This window comes from Carcharodon carcharias, chromosome 21, assembly GCF_017639515.1.
Source record: "Carcharodon carcharias isolate sCarCar2 chromosome 21, sCarCar2.pri, whole genome shotgun sequence".
Taxonomy (NCBI): Eukaryota; Metazoa; Chordata; class Chondrichthyes; order Lamniformes; family Lamnidae; genus Carcharodon; species Carcharodon carcharias.
In genome coordinates this window covers 25,969,961-25,985,364 of record NC_054487.1, presented here as the reverse complement: position 1 = coordinate 25,985,364, position 15,404 = coordinate 25,969,961, and the positions used below count along the sequence as shown (strand labels likewise).

General features: G+C 43.3%; 1 protein-coding gene across 1 annotated transcript in view; it reads left to right on the top strand.

Moving 5' to 3' along the window:
* The window catches only part of zgc:136858 (uncharacterized protein LOC678543 homolog), a 101,145-nt gene extending 86,209 nt beyond the window's left edge, over nucleotides 1-14,936 (top strand). Inside the window, exon 19 of the mRNA XM_041216219.1 lies at nucleotides 14,557-14,936. Coding sequence (XP_041072153.1) covers nucleotides 14,557-14,788 — 232 coding nt within the window. The 3' untranslated portion in view covers nucleotides 14,789-14,936. The remainder of the gene's footprint in view (nucleotides 1-14,556) is intronic.
* Nucleotides 14,937-15,404: the final 468 nt, after the last annotated feature.

The window sequence follows — 15,404 nt, the reverse complement described above, 5'->3', positions numbered from 1 at the left end:
ATGCTGTGCTCCTGTCACTGTGTGGTTGGATCTCATTCTCCAGCAAATCGACACAATAACTTACACCACTAAAATTGAGACTAGCTGTCCAAGTTGCTTCTGCTTGCTTAACAAGCCAACCCACCTACTGCCCAAGCCCTGATCCATTGTCCAGGTCATTGTTACTGTTCCTATTTGGTTCCCCTCTCAATTATACAATCTTATCCCTACAATAGCTCCTCCTTCCACCCCCACACTTTTACCTCTAATCCTTAACAATGTACCCTTGGCCTGCTCTTCCTCCACCTCCACATCTACATACAGCTCCTCAGCAACACCACCTGTCAAGGTGAGCTTCCTCACATACATTGACAACACTCAGCACTGCCTCTCCATCACCTCTCTTAAACCCTCTACTGCCTTTGAGTTGCAGGCTGCTTCTTTAACATCCAGTTTTAGATGAGCCAAAGAGTCTCGCTTTAAACATTGGGAAGATCAAAGCCACTGTATTCGGCCTCCACCACAACCCCTGCCACCGATTCCATCTCCTTCCCAGCAACTGATTCAGGCTAAACCAGATGGTTTGTAACATCAACATCTTGCTTTACTCTAAATGAGCTTGAGACCCCATAAATCTCCATCATAAAAACCGCCTACTTCCACCTCTGTTACATTAGCCACCTTGTCGCTTTCTGCTGCTGATGCGCTCATCCATGTCTTTGTTACCTCCTGGCTTAGCTATTTCAAATGCTCTCCTGGCTGACCTCCATTCTCTGTAAAACTCAGGAGTGAAAGGAAGCCCCAGTTTTAAACAGCAGCAAAATTTGTGCGATTCCTGCCACAGGAGGGACACTTAATGAGGATGATTTTATACTTTTAAACAAAAAAACAGCTGGCATAAAAAGAAGCCTGTTCTACCTCTATCCAGCTTTTCTTGTCTGGAGTTCTTGAATATTATTCAAAATAGTTACATCCTAACTTCGACCGCACATGTTCAGTGGATGAGCACAGGACTTGGTGATAGTCCAGTGGTCGAAACAAATTGGGGGTTGTAACTTCATCTGATCCTGGTTAACATCGATTGCCATTTCCATGTGTGAGCTCTGGCCTTCTATATAAAAATCCACTCAAAATCAGAGAGGGCGCTGTACAAGAGCAATAAATTTGCATTTAAACTGGTCATTTTATTTTGGTCTTGTTTTGAAGTGCAAACAGGGCATTAGGGATATGAAAATCACTGTGTATCTAGCACATCTGATACTTAATCAGGGAGTGCTTGCTGGGGCAATGTAAATGAGCTTTACCAAGATTCTAGCTCAAACTGTAGATGAAGTATTTGATGGTGCAACAGGGTTAAAAAAAGGCACCCATTTCCTTAGAAGTTCATAATTTTATTAGACTTGAGGGAGTAAAGTTTGCATTGCTACAATTGGTGACAGTTCATAGCGTTCATCAGCATTCCTAATCTTGCCACTAAACCTCAGGGAGCTCTGAATGGAACTTGTGTGGCCTCCTGGTTTCCCTCAGTGCAACTTAACTAAAAACGACCAGGCATCATTTTGTTGGGTGGCAGGGTGGGGGTGGTATTCAGTAGTTTGCTGTGGGAAATGTCTTCTTTTATTTCATGCAGGCCTTCTGGCTCCACAGGCTCAAACCCTGGCAGCAGTTCAGAGTGAATTTATTCTGGATTAATGGAAGCTGTACAGTTAAGCTAACTCACAAAAACAGTGTCATCAGGACCTATCTAAACTGTCTGAATAGGGGATGATTCCATAAAATAAAACAAACATTCTAGAAAATTAATTAACCGCCCCAGCAGAATTCCCTCACATACACAGCCCCTGGTTATATTCAGTTGACCAAACTGCAGCCATCTTAAAACCGCGCCAGGAGGTATTGCGCATTTTAAGTAAAGAAACATTAAGAATTTATGCATTGAATTTATTTTAATTGATAACTGAATTCTTGATAAATGAGGAGTTTTATGTTTAATTCATATTAAATGGAATTAAATATTTGAAAGCCTTATATACAGTGTTAGGCTCTGGTAATAAAATGTAACACATTAGTATTTCCTGTAAGAATCCTGCGCTAGCCTATGCCTCTCCTTATTCCCTATCTTACATCTGTCTTCCTCAATTCCCTCTCGCACCATTTTTGGTTCCTCCTTACTCACTAAGGTCAATGTTTTTTTACTGTTTGTCATCATGGTAATAGCAACGGATCTTGCTGTGTTTAAGCCTGCACTTTTTGTTAATCGCTCCCATCACCTGAGCACATTCAGTGGATGTTACTATGTCTGCGGTTTCAAAAATGTGAAACTCAGCAACTTACGCATACATTTGTTAAATCCTTAGGCAATAATCTCAGATCAGAGGGCTACGGAACACTGTATAATCTATATATTTTTTAACAAACCTTTGTGTTGATGATCAGAAGCAGTTTTCACACTTTAAACTTTAAAATTAACTTGCAGTTATCAGTAAATTATTTTTATAAAATAAGGTAAAGAAATGTTATGATATTTTTCTTCTTCTCAACCCTGCAAAATCTAACCTGAGACTTGGTAAGAATTGACAGAGTCAAAAGCTTCTGTTCCCTAGAATGATTTTTCCTGTGTCAAGAAAATAAATTAAACTGGCATCCGACTCAGTGACGGGGGAATGTTGGCTATAGAGCCTGCTGCTTCCTTAAAGCCCTGTCCACTCCACCCTCACCTCCAGCAAATGTAAAGAGCTTGTGACCTCCTTGATCTTTGAAACCATCTGTTCAACTTCCTCCAATGCTTCTCCTTGCCCATCAAGTCCAACTTCCAGCTAGTTTCCTTCTAGCCATAGCCCTAAATTCCCACATCTCTCCAGTTTCTCTTCCATCTCCTTCCATGCTATCTCCAAACTCAACATCTCACAAAGACTGCCTACTCTTTCACCTTAACATTCCCTGTATCTGCTCTGACCTCAATCTCTATGCCACTGAAACCCTCATTCATGCTTTGTTAGCTCCAGACACAACTTTCCAATGCTCTCCTGGCCAGTCTGTCATCCTCCACCCTCCATATCCTTTACCTCACCAACATTTCTGTAAAAATAACTGAGAGGTAAACAGGTCTTTAATTAGCGTCCTAAGTTGCTGGATTCTGACTTAATGTGCTAAGCTTAAAGCCAATATAGTACATGTGCCAAAGTGACTGATATCCTGATATTCCTTTTTGCAGAAAAATTATAGCTGAGATAAACATATAAAGGGACACAGTTCGGACTTGAAATTTACCCGGGTCAGTTTTTTAACCTGATCAGTTTCCTGATCCTGTCTATCATGGAAATGAGACAAGAATTGTTTCTGATTTTTTTTCTCCAGGAAAAGGATAATGAGATCTCAACATGGAGATCAAGTAACTGTTCAATCAAGGAATTGTCCACCGTTTCAGAACTGAAAACAGACTTCACAGCTGCATGTTACACTGTCCTTTAAGTAGATATTCAATTCCCCTGGAACCAGTTCAAGGTGATTCTTAGCTTCCGGGGTTTTATATTTGTCCTTTTCCTTTCTTAACCCTGGAAGTTTTAATCGCAGAGCTGTCTTTCACAGTGAGATTCCTCCCCTGCCCCCTACCCCACCACCCCCCCCCCCCCCCCCCCCCCCCCCCCCCCCCCCCCCCACCACCACCACCACCACCACCACCACCACCACCACTGCACTCCCCTGCTCCCCCACTCTGGGAGATTCTTCCTGTCGTGCAAATATTCCAGCCTCATTTCTCATGAATTCAGTCGTTTCAGCCCAAGTCTGAGATCCCACCCATATTTCTGTGTGGTGAACCACAGCTTCTTGCTACTCATAGCTGTGCTCTTTCTCCCAGAACCTGGTTGAGTAACATTAACTGTGAGTTTTCAGGAATATTTTAGACCCTTCCCCTCCCAAAGCCTATCTCCATGACAATATGAATCACATGGGCCTTATAAGCAGGTTGAAATGCTGATGAGCTATCCTTGAGACCCTAACTCTCTTACCTATGAAGTAAATGTACAGTTTAAAGCACTACAGTTTACAACCTGATATTCTCAACACTTTTCTGGGACTTTAGAGACTCACAGTCTTTCCACTTTTAGCATGCAGGCTGCTGCCATTGTCTCCAAGTAATACCTTGTACCTTTTTCCCAGTAAAACTCCTTTAATCTCTAAAAATCAAACTACCCAGGCCTGCTGTCAGGCAGACTTCAGAACAGGTCACATGACCATCTCCATTTTATTCTAAAGACACAGCCCCCAAACATAACAATTTTATAAACGTCATAATTGTAGCACCCTACCAACACCCCCCTCCCCCACCTACTCAAGGAATGATTTGATGAGTTTCCATGAACACTACCAAAAATATAGCAACTCATACGATCTATACACTTTAACAACTAACTAACTACACACAATATAAGTAACATTCTCCACCCCCCCCCCACCATTCTGTCACATTTTCCCATTAAACAGTCCATCTTGACAGCATCACCATGTTTAACCTGTACATGTTAGCACTTCTTCACTACCTATCTTTCCAGGAGATAGTTTCTTGCCATGAGTGTCTTTGCAAATAAACTGTGCATCAAAATTGACTCACTTTGTGACATGGCACAAGTCCTTGCAGATGCAATATGGATTGAAATTGACTTTTTAAAAACATAGACTTTCTCTCATTCTGCATATACTGTAATAGAATAATGTAAGTTAAACCAAAGATCTTAAGTCAGTAGAGAACAATTCTTAAATATTCTGCAAGGAAAACTCTCAAACTAAAAGAAAAACAGAATTACCTGGAAAAACTCAGCAGGTCTGGCAGCATCGGCGGAGAAGAAAAGAGTTGACGTTTCGAGTCCTCATGACCCTTCGACAGAACTAGGTGAATCCCAGGGAGGGTTGAAATATAAGCTGGTTTAAGGTGGGGGGGGTGGAGAGAAGTGGAGGGGGTGGTGTGGTTGTAGGCAAAAGCAGTGATAGAAGCAGATCATCAAAAGATGTCACAGACGGCAGAACAAAAGAACACAGATGTCGAAGTTGGTGACATTATCTAAACGAATGTGCTAATTAAGAATGGATGGTAGGGCACTCAAGGTATAGCTCTAGTGGGGGTGGGGGGAGCATAAAAGATTTAAAAATATTTAAAAATAATGGAAATAGGAGGGAAAAAGAAAAATCTACATAATTTATTGGAAAAAAACAAAAGGAAGGGGGAAGAAACAAGGGGGGTGGGGATGGAGGAGGGAGGTCAAGACCTAAAGTTGTTGAATTCAATATTCAGTCCGGAAGGCTGTAAAGTGCCTAGTCGGAAGATGAGGTGTTGTTCCTCCAGTTTGCGTTGGGCTTCACTGGAACAATGCAGCAAGCCAAGGACAGACATGTGGGCAAGAGAGCAGGGTGGAGTGTTGAAATGGCAAGCGACAGGGAGGTTTGTGTCATTCTTGCGGACAGACCGCAGGTGTTCTGCAAAGCGGTCGCCCAGTTTACGTTTGGTCTCTCCAATGTAGAGGAGACCGCATTGGGAGCAACGAATGCAGTAGACTAAGTTGGGGGAAATGCAAGTGAAATGCTGCTTCACTTGAAAGGAGTGTTTGGGCCCTTGGACGGTGAGGAGAGAGGAAGTGAAGGGGCAGGTGTTGCACTTTTTGCGTGGGTATGGGGTGGTGCCATAGGTGGGGGCTGGGGAGTAGGGGGTGATGAAGGAGTGGACCAGGGTGTCCCAGAGGGAACGATCCCTACGGAATGCCGACAGTGGGGGTGAAGGGAAGATGTGTTTGGTGGTGGCATCATGCTGGAGTTGGCGGAAATGGCGGAGGATGATCCTTTGAGTGCGGAGGCAGTGGGGTGATAAGTGAGGACAAGGGGGACCCTATCATGTTTCTGGGAGGGAGGAGAAGGCGTGAGGGCGGATGCGCGGGAGATGGGCCGGACACGGTTGAGGGCCCTGTCAACGACCATGGGTGGAAAACCTCGGTTAAGGAAGAAGGAGGACATAACAGAGGAACTGTTTTTGAAGGTAGCATCATCGGAACAAATGCGACGGAGGCGAAGGAACTGAGAGAATGGGATGGAGTCCTTACAGGAAGCGGGGTGTGAGGAGCTGTAGTCAAGGTAGCTGTGGGAGTCGGTAGGCTTGTAATGGATATTGGTGGACAGTCTATCACCAGAGATTGAGACAGTGAGGTCAAGGAAGGGAAGGGAAGTGTCAGAGATGGACCACGTGAAAATGATGGAGGGGTGGAGATTGGAAGCAAAATTAATAAATTTTTCCAAGTCCCAACGAGAGCACGAAGCAGCACCGAAGTAATCATCGATGTACCGGAGAAAGAGTTGTGGAAGGGGGCCAGAGTAGGACTGGAACAAGGAATGTTCCACATACCCCATAAAGAAACAGGCATAACTGGGGCCCATGCGGGTACCCATAGCCACACCTTTTATTTGGAGGAAGTGAGAGGAGTTGAAGGAGAAATTGTTCAGTGTGAGAACAGGTTCAGCCAGACGGAGGAGAGTAGTGGTGGATGGGGATTGTTCGGGCCCCTGTTCGAGGAAGAAGCTAAGGGTCCTCAGACCATCCTGGTGGGGGACGGAGGTGTAGAGGGATTGGACGTCCATGGTGAAGAGGAAGTGGTTGTGGCCAGGGAACTGGAAATTGTTGATGCGACGTAAGGTGTCAGAGGAATCACGGACGTAGGTGGGAAGGGACTGAACAAGGGGAGAGAGAAGGGAGTCAAGATAACGAGAAATGAGTTCCGTAGGGCAGGAACAGGCTGACACGATTGGTCTCCCGGGACAGTCCTGTTGTGGATTTTGGGTAGGAGGTAGAAGCGGGCCGTCCGATGTTGGGCGACTATCAGGTTGAAAGCTGTGGAAGGAAGATCCCCAGAGGAGATGAGGTCAGTGACAGTCCTGGAAACAATGGCTTGATGTTCAGTGGTGGGTTCATGGTCCAGGGAGAGGTAGGAGGAAGTGTCTGTGAGTTGACACTCAGCCTCCGCGAGGTAGAGGTCAGTGCGCCAGACAACAACAGCACCACCCTTGTCAGCGGGTTTGATGACGATGTCATGGTTGGACCTGAGAGAATGGAGTGCAGTAAGTTCAGCGAGAGAGAGATTAGAATGGGTGAGAGGAGCAGAGAAATTGAGACGACTGATGTCGCGCCGACAGTTCTCAATGAAAAGATCAAGAGAAGGTAAGAATCTTGGGGGGGTCCAGGTGGAGGGAGAATATTGGAGGTGGGTGAAAGGATCCGTTGAACGGGAAGAGGACTCCTGCCCAAAGAAGTGAGCCCGGAGACGAAGACGGCGGAAGAAGAGTTCAGCATCGTGCTGAGCCCGAAATTCATTAAGATGAGGGCGTAGGGGTATGAAACTAAGTCCTTTGCTGAGCACTGAACGTTCAGCATCGGAGAGGGGAAGGTCAGGGGGTATAGTGAATACACGGCTGAGGCTGGGATTGGAAGATGGGGTGGGGACGGAGGGACAGGCAGGGGTGGAGGGTCCTAGACGGGTGTTGGTGTCGATGAGTTGTTGGAGCTTGCGTTCCTGAGCACTTGAGAGAAAGAGAAAAAGTTTCTTGTTGAGGCGTCGGATGAGCCAAAGAATAAAATGAAACTGGGGGCACACGCAGCTTTGAAAAAGGGTACGGCGGTGCTGCTGGAGGGAGAGGTCGAGTGTGTTCATATGGCGGCGCATGGCATTGAGTGTGGATCTCAGGATGCGACGGGAACAGCAGTCCGAGAAACGTTTTATGTCCCGGAAATACCTGTAATCCTGGGTGGGTTTGAAACATGAGGGGTGGAATTTCAGTTGAAATCCACGTGGGGTAAGTCGGAGATGGAGACAGTCACTGAGAAAGGAGATATGGCTGTGAAAGCGGGTTTTAGTAAACACCTTGTCAAGCACCAGGAGAGAATTGGAAAGCAATGAAGGTGAACAAGGCAAAAGAGAGATACGGAAATCTTGTCGCAGAGACGAACAGAACTTCTTCAAGGAGGTAGGCATTTCTTGAAGAGCAGTGGCAGTCAATTAAACACAGAGATAAAAACAAAAAACTGCGGATGCTGGAAATCCAAAACAAAAACAGAATTACCTGGAAAAACTCAGCAGGTCTGGCAACATCGGCGGAGAAGAAAAGAGTTGACGTTTCGAGTCATCATGACCCTTCGACAGAACTAGGTGAATCCCAGGGAGGGTTGAAATATAAGCTGGTTTAAGGTGGTGGTGGGGGGTGGGTGGAGGGTCGGGGGGGCGTTGTAGGCAAAAGCAGTGATAGAAGCAGATCATCAAAAGATGTCACAGACGGCAGAACAAAAGAATGCGTAGGTGTCAAAGTTGGTGACATTATCTAAACGAATGTGCTAATTAAGAATGGATGGTAGGGCACTCAAGGTATTGCTCTAGTGGGGGTGGGGGGAGCATAAGAGATTTAAAAATTTTTAAAAATAATGGAAATAGGCGGGAAAAAGAAAAATCTATATAATTTATTGGAAAAAAATAAAAGCACTTCATCTTCCGACTAGGCACTCTACAGCCTTCCGGACTGAATATTGATCAACAACTTTAGGTCTTGACCTCCCTCCTCCATCCCCACCCCCCTTCTGTTTCTTCCCCCTTCCTTTTGTTTTTTTCCAATAAATTATATAGATATTTCTTTCTCCCTCCTATTTCCATTATTTTTAAATATTTTTAAATCTTTTATGCTCCCCCACCCCCACTAGAGCTATACCTTGAGTGCCCTACCATCCATTCTTAATTAGCACATTTGTTTAGATAATGTCACCAACTTCGACACCTATGTGTTCCTTTGTTCTGCCATCTGTGACATCTTTTGATGATCTGCTTCTATCACTGTTTTTGCCTACAACCACACCTCCCCCTCCACTTCTCTCCACCCCCCACCACCACCACCACCACCACCTTAAACCAGCTTATATTTCAACCCTCCCTGAGATTCACCTAGTTCTGTCGAAGGGTCATGAGGACTCGAAACGTCAACTCTTTTCTTCTCCGCCGATGCTGCCAGACCTGCTGAGTTTTTCCAGGTAATTCTGTTTTTGTTTTGGATTTCCAGCATCCGCAGTTTTTTGTTTTTATCTCAAACTAAAGTTGTGCATGGTCCCTGCAGGATCTAGTTTTACATTATCATTAATAGACCACACTTTTTGTCGGTTTGAATTAAGACATCTTGAAAAATGTTTAAAATATCTTGTACATTTTGGTTAGACTACCATGATGAACAATCCTGGTCTCTATATTATAAAATGGACATAAAGATACTGTAGTAGGTGCAAAAGAGATCTACTATAATTAAAGAAAATCTGAGAGACTGAACTGTGGCTGGGGCTCTTTTCTGTAGAGGAGAGAAGACCCAAGGGATGACTAGATAGAGGTCTTTAAGATTATGAAAAAGTTTCATGGAATGGTCATAGAGATGTTTCCACGTGGAGGGACCTGAACTTGGGGCCATAAATGGGTCGATTGGCCTCCTTCTATACCATAACAATTCTGTGATTCTGTGATAAATATAAAATAAATAAGGAATCCAATAGGGAATTCAGGAGAAACTTATTTATTTAGAGAGTAGTTAGAATGTGGAATTCACCACTGCAAGGAGTAGATGAAGCCATAGCACAGATGGATTTAAGGGGAAGCTGGATAAACATAAAATGGAGAAAGGCATAGGTTATGAAGCAGGAAATGATCAAGTACCTAGGAACTCGTGGCCATAAATGTTCAAGCACCATGTTGCTTTGGCAACCTGAAATAGTTTCAAGAATACCAGTGGAAACCACATGCTCCCTCTCTCAGGTGGACATAACCATTGAAGAGAGGCAGGTAACTGGAGCAAACAACCAAATAACTCAATTATCAGTCATGTTGAGTAGTTTGGTCACATTGTTTAACTTGCTCACATCTTCTATTCTGCCTTGTGTAACTCTGTCATACATTTTCACATTTTACCTCATCCTGTGAATTTTGCCCTATTTGTCTATTAATAAAATCCTATGCTTTTCTATCCATTTACTAATACAGGCAAGTGCTGCTAGAGACAGTTGGTTCTTACAGTTCTAAGCTACTCTCTCCATTAGTATTAAAGTATCACTGGTAGTTCTATCAGATGGTGTGTTAAATTGACCTCAGCATCCTTGGTGTTCTGAGATCGTCCTTCTCCCTAGGACTCTAGGTGTGGGACTTGGTTCTTAGACAGACTGTAGACATACTTTGGTATCTGCTTAACCTGTTTATTAGTACTACATCTAAACAGGTTACAGACTAGGAACATTGATCCAAGGCACGATTCCAGCCAATCGCACCAAGTCTCGTTCACCAGTCAAGCAGTGTCTTGATTTAAAATTCCCATCCTTCTTTTCAAGTCTCTCCACAGTGTTACCCCTTCCTATCTCTGTAACCTCCCCCAGCCCCACAACCCTCATACCTGCACTCCTGTAATTCTGGCGTATGAGCATCCCCCATTTTAATTGCTTCATCATTGGTGGCCTTGCCTTCAGCTACTTGGGCCCTAGGTTCTGGAATCCTTTCCCTATCTCTATAAACTCCTCCTCTTGAGCCCCCTTTCCTCATTTAGTATTCTCCTTACAATCTATCTTTTTGATCAAAGCTTTCGCCATCAGCCCTAATATCATCTAATGTCGCTTGGTGTCAAATTTTGCTTTAAACCATTCCTGTGAAGTGCCTTGGGATGTTTTATTATGTTAAAGATTTTATTTCAATGCAAGTTGCTGGTGTCACATCTTGTCCCTTCTTTACAGTCAAATAGATCATCAGTTCCCACTATCTAACAGGATACGTGAAGAATGGCTACTTGAGTGAAATATTGAAGGCCTGTGAAGGGCCCGTGGACCATATCTCCAAGAATTGCCACCTTAAAACAGGAGAATGGTGGACAAATATTGTTAAAATTGGATACACTTTTGTTACTTCTCACTGAGGAAATAGATGTGGTTTTAAAAATATATTAACTGCTGTAAAGGTTTCCTTTGTGTCGGAGATGGGCTTAGAAAGTGGAAGCAAATGTTGCCTGCCCTTGGGGAACTTAAATCATCCAATTATTGCCACAATGAATGATGTATTGGTAAACACCTAGATACAAAATATTAAAGTAAAAATCCCATCACAATGCCCTTAGCTACATGTAATAGTCAATATAATCACTGTACAAACACTGATGTCATATTTTCCTACATTTCAGCTCTATTAATGCTCCATGTGCAGTCTTGCAAAGATCATACGTGCCCCAAAGAGTAGAGACAAAAATTATGAAATTGTGGAAAGAAATAAATTTCTTCACTTTGGTTCTGCAATTTCCATATTATAATATTAAAACAATGTAGAAATATCTGCTTCGATTATACTCTCAGACAGGTATCATTTTGTTTGAAGTAAGGATGGTTTCAGGCAGAGACAAATAATGTAGAAAGGAGAACCTTTCTCTTGAATCAGTTAAACAGTCTCCTGGGTGTTAGTCTCTTGCTCAAGGAAGTTAAAAATTGTATATAGTATGTATTATCTAGGAACTGAAAAGATGTTAGAGCAACATGAAAACCACAGCAAAAAGTCACAATGAGTCCGTCTGTTATTACTAACCTATTGTTTGTGAGAAAGGTCAACGTTACTCCATTTCTGCAGTGTTAAAGAAATCTCTCATGCTAGTGCAGGTGTAGCGCTAACTCAGATACCAGGAGGAAACTGTTCACAGTTGTGGGAAGAAGGATTCAGGAAAGTGGAAAGCTTGTTCGCACCTTAGTGTAGTGTGCCACAGAGTGCAAGGATAGGTATTCTTTACCTCCTGTGACTCTCCTACACATTAACTTCTCAAAGTAGCCCCTCAATATCAGCTTTATCATCAGGAGTAGGCACTGAATGGAAGTAACCTACTATCCTACAGGTGAGGGGACAAAGTTCAAAGGTAGATTTGCTTTTATTTGCTTGCGGGATATGGGTGTCACTGGCAAGGCCAGCATTTGTTGTCTATTCCTAGTTGCATTTGATTAACATGAATTAAAGTGGTTAAGGAGCTCATTAAGAACTCATTAATGGGGGAATGTTGAGACTTTCATGCAGACCTGTTGGATGGGGTACACAGAAGGCTGTCAGTCATGGCCACTCCAGAGAATTAGCTAGGCCCCATAAAGGAGTGAACAGTGCAGAGGGGAAATCTGTCATTGACAAGCAAATGCCCTTGTCCCAGCACACATGACAGCGAGAATGGGCAGTAAGCACACAGGTAGTGCAGGAGGTCATCTACCAGTAAAAAGGGCGCTATCTGGAGATGACCAAGAACCAGTGGTGCAGGAGCCTGCAACTCTCCAGGCAGGTAGTCACTGGCATTTGTGCCCTCGTTGTCGAAGATCTTGCACCCCACTGCACTGCTCGCCATGCCCTGCGAGTAGCCGTCAAAATCACTGTGACCTTCAACATCTTCATTCCTGGCTCCTTCCAAGGATCAGTTGTGGACCTTGGCGACACCTCACAAACATCTGCATACCACTGCATCTCACAGGTCACTGATGCCATATTTGCTGGTGCTGGACAACACACTCCATTCACGAGCAACATGACCTCATAGTCATACAGGGCAGTGGCTTTCACCGGATTCACTAGATGCCTCGAGGTGAAGCAACTTCTATATCAACTTTAATGTAATAAATATCCCAAGATAATTTACAAGTGTTATCTCACATGATTTGTCAGTGAGCTATATGAAAGGTTCAGCCAGATGTCCAAAAGCTTAATCAAAGCACGATTACAGCCAGTCCCACGACACCATTGATGTTAATGCATTTCAGAAAATCTACTTGTCCACAATCTCTCCTTACTCCAGCAGTGTGCATCTGTTGTGTCCTTTCATTGGCAGAATGAATCACTCATAATATTTCTTTAAGAGGTGCATAGGTCGGAGAGAATTTCTTAAGGTGAACAAGGGCCATGCAGATTCTGTGTAACTGACTTTTTAGAAGAAACAGTACTGGAGCTTTTTAACATTTAAAAAGTATGTTTCACCACCCTGTTTACAAGAAGAGATTTGGGATACAGCTAATCTTATTGCAAGGGCTGTGGTAAAGACAATAGGAATCACTGCTACGTTTCAGTACCAACACCTGCACAGGCTCTGCAAGAAATGGTAAACTATCGGCTGAATAATAAATGAAGGAGAGAAACATGTTAGAATATTTCCAATGGCCAGTTGTCTGCAGTGAATAATTACACATTCCACCAGCAATGATCTACATGGGATAGCAAGAACAAGGCTTACTCTTATTCTAGAATCACAGAATGGTACAACACTGAAAGAAGCCATTCAGCCCATTGTACCTTTGCTGGCACTTCAAAAAGGCTATCAATTAGGCTCACTCCTCTGCCCTTTCCCAGTAACCCTACAAATCTTGCCCCTTCAAATATGAAAAAAGCCCCAATGATTAAACAAATCTCAGCAAAACCATGACAAAACTGCCATACTGTCCTGTTCTTCAAAAAATGGAGCAGAGTGTATATGTTTTGACAGTCACTTGTCAATTGGAACCTGTGCAACAAGATTAACTGAAGTTATGAAATTAACTGATGAATAAATCTCTCCTGTTCTTCTCAATTGGTATTCCTGAGACAGTACAGGCCAAAATGATTTAGTTTAAACTTTTCTCACACCTTCCTGAGCCATCATACTTTTTGTTATTCGTTCAAGGGATGTAGGTGTCACTGGCTAGCCCAGTGTTTATTGCCCATCCCTAATTGCCCTTGTTCACAGGGTATTTAAGAGTCAACCATATTGCAATGGGTCTGGAGTCACATGTAGGCCAGATCATGTCAAGACGTCAGATTTCCTTCCCTAAAGGATATTAGTGAAACTTGTCTGTTCAATAGCATCATAGTTCAATACATGACTATGTCTAAATCTTCTGGAAAATAATGTTCCACCTGACAAACTTTAATCTATTAACTGGCACAGTTTTTGATGTGGTAGTGAGTTGTTTGTGGTACCATCAGCAGGCCTTCTCCAGCCTTAGCATTGGTTGTGACTGGATACCATCGCCTTCAGTCTGGCTGAGTTAGAGGATGAAAAGCTATATCAAACTCTTTGGGCAGAATTTTGCCGTCGGCGAGCAGGGTGCAGGGCCCATTACACACATTTCGGCAATTCCTGAATGTTTTTGACAATTTCTGCTTTTTCCATTTGTTCACTGGCTCTTTTTTCTCAGGGATATATTGCATCTGTTATGAGCCTCTCGTGTCCTGGGTTAGCCTTTGCCTTTCATTTGAGAGTCTCCTGGGTCTCGCTGTGAACAGTTAAGCTTCTGCATTAATCCATTGCTAGAACATAAGACTCAGCGAAATTCCCACAAAAAGTTAATGTTTGAAATACCCCATTGTACATTTCAGCGAATGACGATCATTCTCCAAGTGTGCAAGATGCCCCCGCCTGTCTGCAACACGTGAAGCGGGATGTCATGGCCCACTGACAACGTGACAACCAAACAGCTAACATTTTTTTCAAAAGAATGCCAGGGTTTTTTTTAAATTTCTTTGCTGAATAATGTCATTGTTTTATTTACAGCCTTGCTGCTGGAATTATAGCGGGTATTCTGACAGGACAGGAAACCCATACCTGCATCAGGATGGGGTTGTTGGCTGCCAGCTACTCACTCAGGTCACAAGAAGCCATATCCACATTAATCAACACAGACAGTGTGAACCCACAGCAGGTCATCGACAGAGTGTGGCAGCAACCGACATACCATTGTGAGAACAAGCCACCAACAGCGAACAATAACTCCCCAGATATTTGATCAGATGGCAACTTGCTTATTTGGGATTGATGAAAAATAGCCAGATATGATGTTGGCTCAAAGAGTCCTTGGTTAACTAATTATGAACAATTATTATTGCAATTCCTACTAATTCACACCATTAAACCGCCCAGAATTTAACACTAATCGACCCTAATTGCTAACTGCATCAGGAATAGTGGTGCACCCCATAGGGAGCACCGTTATATCACTCTTAATGATTGAGGCCAAGGTACATTGGGGTCTTTTTCAACTAGCTAGGCAGTACCTACCAGAGCAACCATTCATCCATTATAAAACCCTTTTTGTTCCACTTAAATCAATAGGTTGTACAACAGGTGGACAATCGGCTCCATTCTGTCAGGTCTCCTGCAACCCCCACCACATCCCCCTCCCTCCACTCCCCCTCTCCAAACCCTTGTCACCAGCCCTGAAGTGATTAAATTGAAAATTTGAAAATAACCCCATTGTACAGGCACAATTGCAGAATTGTTATTTTATGCTGTTTCATGCTATGGTTAAGTTAGAGAAATTTAGTGTTGACTCTAGGAGTAATATCTGGAAAAGTTTCTTTTCCCAACATTGAAATCCTCAATTTTAATGAACACAAAAATAT